The following is a 15497-nucleotide window of genomic DNA, read 5'->3' on the forward strand; positions in this document are numbered from 1 at the left end:
TGGGACTCCTAATAGTGGAAGCAGGGGCTGTCTATGACTCTTTTTCTGACTTTTGGGACCCAAAGAAGCCAAGGTGCTTAGTGGTACTCTAACCTTAGATGCCATGGGAGGCCTGCCCTTTCCTGAATAGAAACAGAGAAGCAGTGGATGGGGGAGGGGCTAAGGAGAGAAGGGGGAAGAGGGACTGGGAGGGGAGGAGGAAAGGGACACTGCAGTTGGGATGTAAAATAAATAATAATAAATATTTTTACACATGATCTTATATTTAAAGATCTTAGTAGACGACTTTCAGATTCTTCCGTTTTCAGATACAGGAGTCCTATGGTATTCAGGAAGGAAAAGATGGAGAGAGGGAAGAAAGAAGGAAAGAGAGAGAGATGGGAGAGAGAAAAAAACTTGAATTTGCCTAATGAAGCAAACACCCATACATAAACACTGAGTCAAAGTAGAACTCAGATGCAGATGGAGAGGGCAAGACCAGGCGGCAGAAACACATAGAGACAACTTACCTGAACAAGGAGGAGCTAACGGCCCCCAGACTGATAGCTGGGAAGCCAGCATGGGACTGACTCAGGCCCCCCTGAATATGGGTCTCAGCCAGAAGGACTGAGCAGTCTAAGAGACCTCAGACAGTGGAGCCAGGATGTATCCCTGGAGCACAAAAGGACTTTGCAAACACATCCTCCATGGAGGGATAACTGCCTTAATCTAGAGACAGGAGAGAAGCCCTAGTCCCTACTTCACATGACCTGTCAGACCTACATGACCTCTATTGGATGACATTCCCCTACATATGGAATTGGGGTGGGGGATGGGAGGGTGGTTAGAGTGCATGTGAGAGGGCAGAGAGGGTAAAAGGGAGGAAAGGAGGAAGGGAGGGAGTGAGGGAGGTTGGGAGGGAGGGAGAGAGAGGGAACTGGGATCAACATGTAAAATAATAAATTCAATTAAAAAAAAATGCTTTGACTCCAAAATTTAAGTTGAAGGACAAGTTACTGGGGAAAAGGATTTCTATTTTTGTTTCCACAGAAATTGAAAAGCTGTGGATTCCTTCCAGACTAATGTGGTTTGATCAAGCCAGACCGCCTGAAACAGAGTACCAGGTGATCCTACATTCAAAACAGCTGGACAAAGCAGCCTTACAGACTACAGCCAGGATTTCTGCATCTTCTTAGAATCCCCCATGACAGCGCCCCTTACCAGCAGGAAGTAGTTTGGAAAGAACGACGCCCAAATTCCCAAATATTGTCTATAAATGTTTGTTTTCATTTAAATGGACTTGGTTATATAAAATAAAAAAAAAAGAAGTGTTGACCATCTTTGTATGTGCCTATTTCCCAGCCATAAGTCTTTTGTGAGAAAATGCTTATTCATGATTTTTTTTTCATTTTCAGCTAGGTTATTATTTATTTATACATGTTCTCTTTATGTTCTACAGGTATTTTATCAGTAATGTTATTTGTAAATATTTTATCTGTTTTTAGCTTGCTTCTTTTCCCCTGTAATGAAGTTTTTCACAGCCAAGTGTTTAATTATGATAAAATCCAATTATTATTCCATCTAGGCTTTTGTTTTCATCTGAAAGGTAATTATCTACTATAGAGCTATAGTAATAAATCAAAGACCCTGAGATAAATCCACACACCCATGAATACCTGATTTTTGACAAAGAAGCTAAAATCATACAATGGAAAAAAAAGAAAGCATCTTCAACAAATGATACTGGCATAATTGTATGTTGACATGTAGAAGAATGCAAAAATGATCAATCTCTATCATCAAACACAAAGCTCAAGTCCTAGTGTATCAAAGACCTCAACATATATATGGTTATACTGGACCTGATAGAAGAGAAAGTGGGAAGTAACCTTGAACACAACCTTACAGGAGACCACTTCCTGAATATATCACTAGTAGCACAGACACTGAGCTAGAGAATGAGTAAATGGGAACTCCTGAAACTGAAAAGCTACTGTAAATCAAAGGACACAGACAGTAAGACAAAACAGCAGCCTTCAGAATGGAAAAGGGTCTTTACAAACCCCACATCTGACCAAGGGCTGATCTCAAAAGAGTTCTTAACTCAAGAAACTAGACATCAAAATACCAAATCCAATTTAAAAATGGGGTACAGATCTAAGCAGAGAAATCTCAAAACAGAAGAATCTCAAATGGACAAAAGACATTTAATAATTGCTCAAAATCTTAGTCATCAGGGAAAGGCAAAGCAAAATGACTCTAGATAAAATTATTTTAAACATTTATGACAGTGAGAGCAGAAAATTTAACAAAGCATAGGTACTTCTAAGTGATTGTTCCCAAACATGAGATTAAGTTTTTAAAAGATAAATAATGAACACTGAAAATGCAATAGGTAAGAATGTTGTGGAAAGAAATAGCAAAGACATTATATCTCTTTTCATAGCATGCTACTGAGTCCCATTAAGACCATTTGTAGAACTCAAGTTCAAAGATAAGATGAAGAATCCAGATGATGAGAGCAGAGCTTTGAACAAGTACAGATGTACAGATCCTTTGGAGCACAGTCCCTGTCCTACCACATTGGTTCTGATTTATTGTTATTTAATGCATGTATGTCTATATGCCACATGTATGTAATGCCTGCAGAAGTCATAAAAATGTGTCATATCTCTTGGAACTGGCAAAAATTGTGAGTTGGGGGTGTTAGACATTGAACCAGGTTCTATGAAACGACAGCAAGCACTCTTAACCACTGAGCTGTATTTCCAGACTCCAAACAAAAAAGTTTAAATACCATTCATAAAACACATGCTTATTTATAAATCCGTCATAGCATGCATAGGGTTTGTACATCAAAAATATAAAGAACTGATGAAAGAAAAAGTTTAAATATCTAAATAAATGTAGAGTTATTATGTGAATTATTATAACACTTAAAAATTGCAAAGATGTCAATGCTTCCCAAACTATTGTAGTCCAATTCCCATAAAATTTCTAGCATTGTTTTTGCAGAAAAGCAAATGCTATTAAAATATTATGTGAAAGGAAACGAATCTAAAACCAGTTCTGAAATTTAAAAAAACAAAAACAAAAACTACTAAGATCAAATTTAAGTTTATTACATAGATGATAGATTAGGTGGGTAGGTAGGTAGATAGATAGATAGATAGATAGATAGATAGATATAGATAGGAGTAATCATAAAGGGTGTTGTTGGTCATGGGACAGATGCATCTAGGAAATGTAATGAAGCTTCCAGAAATGGACCCAGGCAATACATGTAATTGAATTTTCATAAAGTAAGAAAAATTATATGGAGAAAGGACATTTTCCAAAAACAGTGGAATGACTAGACAGTCACAGGTTCAAAAATAAATCTTGACCTATAAACCCACATATGAAACAAACAAAAAAGTAGGTGAATTATAATAGACTTAAAAGTATAAAAACCTTTTTAAATAGAAAAAAAATTACCATTGAGATCAAAGAAACAGAGAATAGATGGAATAATAATTAGATATTATCATAACTAAATCTTTGCTTGTGAAAGACTTTGTTACATGGGGAAAGAGACAAGCTACAAACAAGGAAAATATTTCCAAAAATATGACTGATAAAATACCTGTAGAACACAAAGAGAACATGTACAAATAAATAATAACCTAGCTAGAAAATGTAAAGACATGAAAAAGCATTTCTTCACAAAGGACTTCTGACTGGAAAATAGGCACATGGAACACTTCTATCCATTAGGCAAAAATACTTCAATCCATTAGGCAAATGCAAGTTAAAACATCAATGCAAGTTCTAGTTAGAGTATGGAGAAATGATGTCTGCTTATATTTCTTGTAGGAATATAGTCACTTAATCATTTCAATTCTTCATATTAAAAACAAATCCGTCTCCATAAGACTAGAAATTGCATTATTGGGCAATAATTTTGGCAGAGAAATGAAAATTTTGGATCACAAAGATACTTATATGCAAATGTTCACTGAAAAATTTGTATAACTAAAATTAAAAAGCAGTCTAGATACTCTAAAATATTAGCATTAATATTGTATGGAACACAAATAGATATAAACCCAGAGACAGATACTGGGGGTCAAGCTGAAGATCAGAGAAGCAAAGCAGCCAGCCACTACCTCTTACTTCTACCTCAGACCAAAACAGGTGATCCTGTCTCCATGAATCCTCAGCATTCAAGGCAGACTGCACTGCTCTCCACCAAGCCACAGTCTACAATCCCTTAGTTCCTGTCTCTTCCTGCCTTGTATTTCTCTCTCTGCCCAGCCATATCACCTCCCTAAGTGCTGAGATTAAAGGCATGCGATCTCAAGTGCTAGGATCACATTTGTGTGAGTTGTTTCTCTTTTAAACTGGATCAATTTTGTGTAGCTCAGAGTGGCCTTGAACTAAGAGAGATCCATCTGTCTCTATCTTCCAAGTCCTGGGATTAAAGGTGTGTACCACTATTGCCTGGCTCTATGGCTGTAGCTAGCTTCGCATTTTGATTCCCAGTGGTTTTATTAAACATAAACAATATATGACCACAACTGTGAGATACAATATATAAATTATTGATTTTTTTGGATGGACCTCCAAGAAATTACTTGATGAAAATCTAGTCTTCAAAAATTTACTACATAATTCCATTCATATGGAATTCATGACTGACAAAATTGTAGAGTTAAACAGTACATCTGGGGTTCAGAAAAGGAAGCACAGGTGAGTGTGATTATAAAGGGTTAGCATGAGATAGATCTTTGTGATAATGAACATTGTGTTTCTTGATTATGCCAGTGGTCATATGGATATCCACACTATAAATTCACATATAACTATGTAGATTGATTCAACTACACACATCTGCACACATAAGTGGATACAGATAAAGCATTTGCTTTGGGAAAAACTAAGTGTGTGGAACATGGAACTATTGCTCATTATTTTTACAACTTCCTGAAAATTTATAATTATCTGAAAGTAAAAATGTTCTTTAACGCTGTTCTGAAATGACAAAAATGTAGAGAAACTTATTCTAAAAAAAAAAATCACAGTAAAATAAAGAATAAAGAATTTTGCTCAAGAAGAAGGAAATTACTTCAAATACAGATGGTTCCCAACCATTGGCGATTTAACTTATTTTTTATAATGTTATGTTATGAAAGTTACAGGCATTAAGTGGAAAATATACTCTTGGTTTGGGGTTTTAATCATTTCCCAGGCTACTACTACCCAGTAAGATACTCGTTTATACAGATGATACTATGAAACTGATATTCAGCCATGATTGTGATGGCAAATAATTGATACTCTAAAGTGTACTGACTGACTAAGCTATGATGCTTAATATGGTAAGCATATTTAATAATTTTCAACAATGATAATTTAACATTAAGTCAAGAACCATCTGTATAAATTATAAGAAAGATCAAAATAGTAGCTAACCTAGCATGCACTAACACATATAATACTATTACATCACAATATTATATAGAAGATCTATGGAGGTGAACTGGCAAGATGGTTCAGTGGATAAAAGATAACTGTCAACTCATCTGATGACCTGAGTTCCTTCTCTAGAACTCATATGGTGGGAAGAAAACTGACTCGTGCAGGTTGTCCTCTGGCCCTCGCCTGCAAGCATGCATGTGCACGCGTGTGCACACACACACACACACACACACACACACACACACACCTATAGAGACCAGATTCCATGATCTTCCTTGTATTCTTGCCCCAGAGTGTACATAATACCTGTGACTTATTTTTAACCAATAGAATGTGGCAATGATCATGGGCTGTCATGTCCATGATTGTTACATGGGCCTATAACCTCTCTCTTGTGGAAATACACTCTTGCTATCTGACTAGTTTTGAGAAGAAAGTTGCCCAGCTCCCCTCCTTCAAAAAAAATATTATGAACAGGTAGAGATTAGCATAACAACCTGAATGGGGAACAGATTTAGTTGTAGCACCTCTGAACTGACCTGTTAAAAAGGGTCATTGTTATACAGTAATTTCCTCTGAATTAAAGCACTTCCTCCAGGAAAGAAAGGAGGGACTCCTTAGACTTGGGATACAAGAAAACTTCACACTTCTTGGAAAGGAGAAACTTAACAAGATTCGAGTCTTGTGCAAGGAGCTCTACTCTAGAGTTATAGAAACATAAAAGAAGAGGAAGAGACTAGCTGCTGGGAGAGGAGTTTCAATCAGCTGCTCTATAGAGGTTTCCTGGATGGGTTGAACTGCTTGTAAGTGTGCAGAGAGCTCCAGGGATTCAGCTTCCACCTAGGCTGTTCTGGCAGGTGGGGGGGAGGCTTTTTCATGAGGCAGCTGCTCTTTTGAATCATCCCTGCTCTTTTAAATAACCCTTCCTGCATACTCCTGTTAGTAACCCCAGCAACAACTGATTGGTTCACCAAGTTAGATTTTGGTCTCTCGTGGTTTTTCTATCTGGGTCAAGTAGATATGGTATGTGCTGTGTCTCTCCAAGAAGTCTCTCATACAACAAAAATATGGCAAACAGGACATAGCTTTTAACCAACATCCAGAAAGAAAACAAGGCCCTCCATCAATTTGCAAGATACCTAAATTTTGCCAACAACAAAATAGGACTGAAAGTGGATACTTTCCTTGTGAAGCCTCCAATGAGATGTTCTGAGAGGCACAGATATTAAACAGGATTCTCTAAGAGAAAAGAACAATAGAATATACACACATGTATACATGTGTGTGCTTGTGTTAAAGGGTCTATTAAATTGGTTTATACAGTAGAGGCTGAGTAATCCAGTAATAGCCATCTATATTGCTAGATAAGCAAAGAACCTCATAAAGTTTCAGAACATGAAGTTAAACTCTTTTCAGTAGAACTAGCATGGTGCTGAAATTTTCTGCAGAGCCCCTGGTAATAAAGGAGGATGCTGGAACTTGATTGTAGAAGAGGATGGGAACATCTGGAATGGACTCAGAGAACCAAAACCTTCACATATGCTTTCTCTTATATGCAAATCCTAGCCTCTAATTGTTGAATATGTGCATCTAGGTGGAAATAAATAGAGATAAAGTCCAGGAAACTAGAAAGGGAACCATGTTACATTTCTAGGATGTAAGCTTGTACCAAACTTGTCAGGTTGCTCCTTAGATTGAGAACCAATTAACTCACTTCAACTGAGATTTAAAAAAAACTATAACTGGAAATCATGACTATCAATATTTCTTCCTTTCAAGAGAGTCATAAAGTAGACCATATATTACCTTTAATGTCTGAATAGTGCCCATCAATACAAAAGTAAAGAGTGAGTTAATCAAGGCATTGAAAAAGAAAAAAAAAAAACCTTGTGTGTGTATCATACATGCATGTATGTACATGGTGTGCATGTATACACGGCTGTGTTTTGAGGTCAGAGGTTATTAGCAGGTTTCTTCCTTATCACAGTAGCTTTTTATTTTCCCTTGAGACAGACCCACTCTCACTGAACATGAAGCTCACAGATTTGGCTAGGCTGGCTGTCCAATGAGCTCCAGGGATCTGCCTTCTCCACCTCCACCAGTGTCCAGCTTGGCAAGGATAGTGAGGATCCAAATGCAGGTCCTCATGCTTGCACAGCAAGCACTTAAGCAACCAAATGATCTCCCAGCTCCCCTCCCTCAAAGAAATGTTATGAACAGGTAGAGATTAGCATAACAACCTGAATGGGGAACAGATTTAGTTGTAGCACTTCTGAACTGGTCTTATAGTTTTCAATAACCTTACATTTCTACTATTTTACTTATTTTATATTTAAATAAGATAGCATGCTATATATTTGGTACTGCCTGGCTCATTGTTCCTTTGTACTACTCATGAAACCCTTTTCTTCTACAATATAAAGTAGAAAATTAATCAGCCTAATCCAGAGAAAGAAGTCTTGACTAATTTAGTTTAAAAAACAAACAAACAACAAAAAAACCAAAACCAAACAAACAACCTCCCCCTCCACTGAAACAGGGTTTCTTTGTGTATCCCTGCCTATCCTGGAACTTTTTCCATAGATCAGGCTGGCCTCCAACTCACCTCCTGTCTCTGCATTCTGAGTGATTGGAATTAAAGGCATATGCCACCACTGTCCAGCAGTAAATTCTTAAGTGTTAATTTTCCTCATTGTAAAATATACTAGATATAAAGATGCCAATTCATAAAGTAATGAGATGCAATACTCACGAATTTCATTCAGAATATTCAATGATTTAACCCTCATATATTATGCACATAAGATGAAAAATACTGAAAAAACAATGAGGAACTTCCATATAGCTACCCTGCTATTTTCTCATATTCATAAAAACATACACATTTCATTTTCTGCCAAAATAGCAGTGATTTCTTACCATTACCATGCAATAAAATCAGAGCCATGTTGGGCTCTAGGTCATTGCTACTTTCCTCTAGTGTTTATCTTGGTTTGAATGGTGTCAGCCTCTATAAATTTACTTCTCAAAGGTTTCTCTTACCATTAACATCAAATTTTCCTGTGGGGTGCTTTTCCATTTACTACAAAAAGGCTGCAGAGTAGACATACTCTGCAGTTAAGGTACTTCCCAGGGTTTACTCGATCACTGATGATTATAAGTGGATGTGCAAATGTCTAGGTCTAATTGAATCCAACAATGGAAATATTAAAATACTATACAATTTATTAAAAATAAAATAACTTCTCCTGTTTGAATTCAAATAAACCCCTGGCTGTGATCATTCTAAAATGAGGGGAACTGAATTTTGATCAAAGCACCATATTTGGCAATGCTAAAATTCAGCATTTAATTAGAACTGACATTACTGCTAAAAAGTATTTAGATAAGGGTCAGTGTTGGAACATTGGATATATCTGAAATAAAAAAAATATGTAAAATAAAGTTGGTTTTACTTGATTTTTAAATCTTAGGTTTAAATTTTCATTGCCATAGCCCAGAGAAAAGAAAATGATTGCTGTAGTGATGTTCAATACCTAGAGAATAAAAGGTTTAGGTACTTCATATTTTCATAAATGGCCGACTCAATCCCAATCATTTATTTTCTATAAAAAAGTTTGTCAATAGCATAGACTTATAAAACAAACAGGTCTTTCAAGCTAGCATGAAATTTTCTCAAGAAGTTATTCACAAATGTTCTTACCGTTCTCTGTTAAACTTAAGGGAATGAAGTATGGCTGGCCTTTTCTGTCTCAGATTCCACAAATGAAGTGTGTCATCAGAACTCGCACTAACCAAAGCGCCCTGTGACAAAAGAAGACAAAGTGTGAGGCTTACCTATTAGGACAAAAGAAACAACAAATGTACAGATCTAACATTGCTTGAATAGATGTGTGTTAATGTAACCTAGAAAAAAAGAAGAAAGATTACAGTATGAAAGTTTAAGAATGCTGAGTTGGAAAGGCAAGTGACTTACATATGGATGGTCAGCAGGACTTGTTCAGAAATACCCTTTTACTACTAGAGAGGAATAATCAATATACCACCTGCACTGGTTAGGTTTTATAATTAACTTGATACAAACTAGAGACACTTGAGTGAGGAGGACCCTCAGCTGAGGAGCTCTCCATCAGATCCCCCATCCTGTGATGGATTTATTGATTGCTAATAGATGTAGGAGGGCCCAGAAACTATAAGCAGTGCCCACCCTTAGGCAGGTGGTCACAGGTTATATGAGAAACCTGGCTGAGCACGAGCCAGAGGGAGCAAACAGTCAGTAGCATTCCCCCATGGCTTCTGCTTCAAATGACTGCCCTGCTGCCATCCCTGCTCTGACTTCACTCAGTGATGCACTGCAACTCAGATGAAATCAAACCATCCCCCTCCAAGTTGCTTTTGACCATGGTGTTTATCACAGCAGCTAAAAGCAAACTAGCCACAACATCATCGTGACATGACTATTAAAGGACTTTTCTTTTGTTTCCTTTAAGAAAACAGTCTAAATCCTTTGTTTCTACTATTTACATAAACATATAACTTCACAAGGAAGCAAATACCCAGCCCAGCTTTATCAATTAAATACAGGTTATAAAAGTTTATCCTTTGAATGTAATTTTTGCAACTAAAAATTATGTATGGTTTCTTAAAATTGTATGTTTTATAATATGACCTGCTGCTTACAGTCTAACAAAAGCTTTATCTGTGATATTAAAAAAATCACTAAAAATATTTCTTCACCTACAATTAAGTATAACTATAAAAATAATACTAAAATCCTTTTATACCAATTAAAATTAATCCTATCTCGAATACAATAGAATATGTTCTACCTTTGAAAGTAGCAGAAAGCATATGTACAGATAACTGTCACATATAACTTTATACACAGAGACAGACATCTAAAGGTCATCTTAAGTATGTCAGAACATTTACTATACTAATATCTTTCTCACTAAAATGACACTTAAAGCTACCCTAGAGTACTAAGTGTTCTCTAATAATTACCTGGCAGACACATGGTGATCTTGAGATATCTAAAATGCTTTATATATTTCCCAAAAACAAAAAAAAAGTTATTACAAGTAATCTTTCACAGTTTACATCCTTGGTCACATACACAGTCTCACTTATATTCCATATGAAAGCATATTTTTAAATTGCCAACTTTATATCTTGTCCATAAATTAAGAGAAAGAAGACTCTAAATGTCTTTCTGAAACGTTCCTAAACCAAAAAAAAAAAACTCTGTAATGATGGGGGATGTCCTTCTGTATATATGTTTCTCCTATTGGTTAATGAATAAAACAGATTGACCAGTAGCCAGTTATAGTTGGGGCTACCAGATCAGGAGAAGGCTGGAGAGAGAAGGATAAAGAGAGGCAGCCATGAGATGTCATGCTGCCAAAGGAGTAACATGTATGATTATGGGTAAGCCACAGCCTCGAGGCAATACATAGATTAATAAAAACGGGTTAATAATTGAGAGCTAGCTAGTAAGAAGCCCTAGTCCTCAGCCAAACATCTTTTATTAAATTTTTATGAGACTGTATTTATTTGGGCCCAAAGGGCACAGGGACCAGGCAGAACAGACACTGTACATGTCTTAGTCGGGGTTAATATTGCTGCTGAGATGAAACACATTGACCAAAGAAACCCGGGGAGAGTTTATTTGGCTTACACTTCCACAGCACTGCTCATCACTGAAGAAAATCAGAACAGGAACTCAAACAGAGCTGGATCCTGGAGGCAGAAGCTGATGCAGAGGTCATGGAGGAAGGCTGTTTACTAGTTTACTTCCCATGACCTGCTCAGCTCGACTTCTTAAAGAACCAAGGACCACCAGCCCAGGGATGGCCCCACCCACAACAAGCTGGGATCTCCCCCATCAATCATTAATTAAGAAAATTGCTTGCAGCTGGACCTTAGAAAGGTATTTTCTTCAACTGTGTTTCCCTCCTTTCAGTTAGCTCTAGATTTGCTAAGTTGACATAAAACTAGCCAGCACAACTGACCTTTGTCAACTTAGCACAAACATCACTTTTAAGCTACAACCCTTCCTTTCTTAATTGTCCCCAAGATCTCATATTAAAAAAAAACAGAATAAATGTCCCACAGTTTTAACAAGTTCAAACATATTAAAATCTGTCCCTCTAAAGTAGCCAATCTCTTAAAAATCCAAAGTTTTTTAAAATTCAAAGTCTCTCAATTTGGCTCTACAAAATTAAGAAAGATAAGTTAAATACTTTCTTACTTCAAGAGGGAAGAACCAAGGCACTGTCACAACCAAATCAAAGCTGCACCAACTGTCCCATGCCTGGGATGCACTCACAATCTTCTGAACTCCAAATGGTTTCAGTCACTTATCTGGCTGTACCCTCTGCAGTACACACAGATTGTCTTCTGGACTCTGGCTGGCTCCTCTCCGCTGCTGCAGGTGTTCATCCCATGATACTGATATCTCAGACACTGCTGGAGTCTTCTGTTGCAACTGGGCTGCACTATCACCAATAGCTTCTCATAGGCTCGCTTTGTGGTGCCAACCCTCAACCCCTTCAGCCATGGGCCTGCAGTTGCCACTGAGGCTGCATCTTCACCAATGGCCTCTTCTGGCCTCTCACAGTGTGATGGCTGCTCTTTATGACCCTTTCATGCCTTCAAAACCAGTACCACCTGGGTGATTCTTACACTATCAAGTTCAGCTGCCAGAGAGAGATACAACCTTGGTCACCTCCCGAACAGTTTCTGTGTACTAACTCTTAGGAAACACTTCCTGGAAAATTTTACCTTAGCGATGTTGGTCTCTTCTTAATGACCACTAATTTCTCAGCTCCAGCAAACCAGCATCAACTGTCCCAGTCACACAAAAGTTTCATTTCAATGGTGCTGGCCTCTTGTTAATCATGACCAACTCTTCAGCCCCACTTTACCAGAATGGCAGACTCTAAATCCAAAAGAGCCAACAGCCCTGATAAAGTCTTTAAACTTCCCTTGAAACCTTCACAAGTCAGGCGTCCATCTTCCATACCACTCTCAACAGTCTTATTTTCCAAGGTCCTACATAACATCGCACTGAGTTCTAAACACTCAGTGGATTTTCTAGCTCCAAGTTCCAAAGTTCTTTCACAATCCTCCCAAAATCATGATCAGGTCTGTCACAGCAATACCCCACTATGCTGATACCAACTTGTCTTAGTTAGGATTATTATTGCTAAGATGAAACACCATGACCAAAAAGCATGGAGAGAAAAGGTTTTATTTGCTTTCACTTCCACAGCACTGCTCATCATCGAAGGAAGTCAGGACAGGAACTCAAACAGGGCAGGATCCTGAAGTCAGGAGCTGATGCAGAGGCCATGGAGGGGTGCTGGTTATGGTCTTGCTTCCCATGCTTGCACAACCTGCTTTCTCATAGATCCCACCCACAATGGGCTGGGCCCTCCTCCATCAATCATAATTAAGAAAATGCCTTACAGTTGGATCTTATGGAGGCATTTTTCCAATTGAGGTTCTTTCCTTTCAGGTTAACTGAAGCTTATGTCAAGTTAATAAAAGGCTAGCCAATATGATATTCCATGATATCTGGGATTTGGGTCTCAGAGACATGAATTATAATTAGAATATTTTCATTACTATTTATAAAATTTTCATATATATGTAAATACACATATCCAAAGGGTATACCTTAATATATACTTTAACATGAACTCAAATAATTTTATATCATGCAATAATATTTACCTTATGTATGCTTTGAAGTTTTTATATTTGTGTGAATAAGATGTTTATAAATGCACAAATGATTTCTAGGTACAAACTAAAATTATTAATATTTCTTGAAAGCATTTAATGAACTATAAATTTTTAGCACAGTGCAGAATAATGATCTCCTTTCTGAGAGAGGTAGACAGTCACTTGAGAAAAAGTAACAATGAAAAAGTAATAATGAAATTATTATTATGAAATTGTTAAAACATGATTTACAATAATTTTTGCAACACAAAACAACATGTCAAGGACAATAGAATTAAAATATAACAGCGTAAACAATATTTCTGTGTGACATCTGATTAAGCTATAAAGAAAATCAGCATTGTTAGGTCTGTAATAAGACTAGGATGTAACAAGATCAGTTGATGACAAAATATATAAATGAAAGTAAGTTCATAAGCAGAATTCCTACAGTTCACTTACAGAAGCACAATGAAATACTTCTTATTATCTACAAAAAAAAATGTAAACCTGTAAATAAAGAACACTAACCATGGAGTCGGGAACTGGAAGATAATGGAGAAAAGTCCAGAAATTATTATGCGGTGCATAATATGGGGCAAGTAGTTGATAAACAATGAAAACAAAGCAAGGAGATTGAAGTTTGTCTTTATTCATTTAGTTACATAACCTCAATAGCACAAGAGCAAACTTAGGACCTCAAAGACAATTCTGAGAAACTAAAAGCAAACTACAGAGACACAAACCATGCCTAGTAGAATATATCTGCAGAAGGCAAAAAACTGAGTGAGATCCCTCTGCTAGGAACTACAGAATAGCATGAGAACTGAGAAAGGTGGACACTTCAGATTATAATGACTGGCTATCATTTTCTGTTTTCCTCCCTATGCCTTTGATGTCTCATATAAGGGTGCCTACAAGAAGAAATATGTTTGACTGGTCAGCCAAAAGGGTTTTATCATCACCCTCTGAAAAAAGTCTGAGACAAGTAAAGTCAACATTTGCCATTACCATCATTACTGGTTGTCATACTGACTGGTTCATTTAACACAAAAGAACTATACACAATGGCAGGAGCCACTGGAGAAATCTGAGTTAAGATGACTCTAAGTTGCCTTCAACTAAATAAAAACTACAAATCTTCTTACCTTTATAAATACACATTCTGTTTCTAAAATTTAGAAAGCTAATTTCTATAATACCTATGGACACAAATAAAGTACATACATAAACCAAGTGTGCATGAAAATAAAAGATAAATACATACATACAGATAAAAGATGCATTGTTTATACATATAAAAGACTATTGGTAAAGAAGAATATACTTTCAATGAAGATACAAGCAATATATTTAAATTAGGGGAGGAGAGTGAATAGAAAGTTCAATAGTCTAGAAAATTATTAAATAATTTTTTAAATTATTATACACAGTCATAATAAAAGAATCTTCTGCTAGATAAAATGTGTTCCTCTTATTAAGTTTAATATTACATTTAGATTTTAAATTTAATATTTCTTAAAATTTAAACTCTAAATTTCATATAGGAATATGAAAAACATGAATTTTAGTAATAATGTATACATATGTACTTTTAAACATCTAAATCATAATATAAAAAAGAACTATATCAACTACAAGTTAAATATCCATAATCCAAATATATAAAGCCTAGATGCTCCAAAAGTTAAACTTTTCCACAAAGGGAAAATTCTATACCTGATCTAATGTGGTTAAATCAAAATATAAGAGCACTGAAAAAATTATACAAAATTACCACCAAACTATGTGTATAAGTATACACACAAAGTAAAGGAATTCAATATTTAGATGTGGGTCCCTTCCCCAAGCTGACCCAATATATATGCAAATATTCCCAAATTTAAGATCCAGGATTCACAGACTTTCTAGACCCAACTGTTTTGGATAAGGAACGCTCAACCTGTAATACTCTGAGTGTGAGTGTATGCATATTTGTTTTTTAACTAATCAAAAATACTCTGTGCATGTGTGTTTGCAATAGTAAAAAAAAGAAAAAAAAACTTACCTCATTGATAAGGAATTGGAGTTGCAAGACAGCTGCACCACTTTCGTGTTGGCAATAACAGTCAACACCAGGCCTCCCAAGTCTAACACAACAGAAGTCAAGGATTCTAACATTTGAATTAGCACAAATATTAAAAAGTAAAGGAGAAACTGCCTTTATTTTAGCAACTAATGTTTTAATTTTTCATTGTTCTTACTTTTTAAAAAGAATTGAGATATTTTACTTTACACAATTTACAGTATAAATAAGTTAACAATTAGAAGAATTATAGTAAAACATTGGA

General features: G+C 36.2%; 1 protein-coding gene across 1 annotated transcript in view; it reads right to left on the bottom strand.

Annotated features, from left to right (window-relative positions):
* Stxbp5l (syntaxin binding protein 5L) overlaps window positions 1–15497 on the bottom strand; it is a 223895-nt gene that overhangs the window by 145517 nt on the left and 62881 nt on the right. Inside the window, exons 4-5 of the mRNA XM_051191450.1 lie at window positions 15215–15296; window positions 9143–9243 (exon numbers count right to left, since the gene is read on the bottom strand). Of these exons, the coding sequence (XP_051047407.1) occupies window positions 9143–9243; window positions 15215–15296 (183 nt within the window). The remainder of the gene's footprint in view (window positions 1–9142; window positions 9244–15214; window positions 15297–15497) is intronic.

This window comes from Phodopus roborovskii, unplaced genomic scaffold (assembly GCF_943737965.1).
Source record: "Phodopus roborovskii unplaced genomic scaffold, PHOROB, whole genome shotgun sequence".
Taxonomy (NCBI): domain Eukaryota; kingdom Metazoa; phylum Chordata; class Mammalia; order Rodentia; family Cricetidae; genus Phodopus; species Phodopus roborovskii.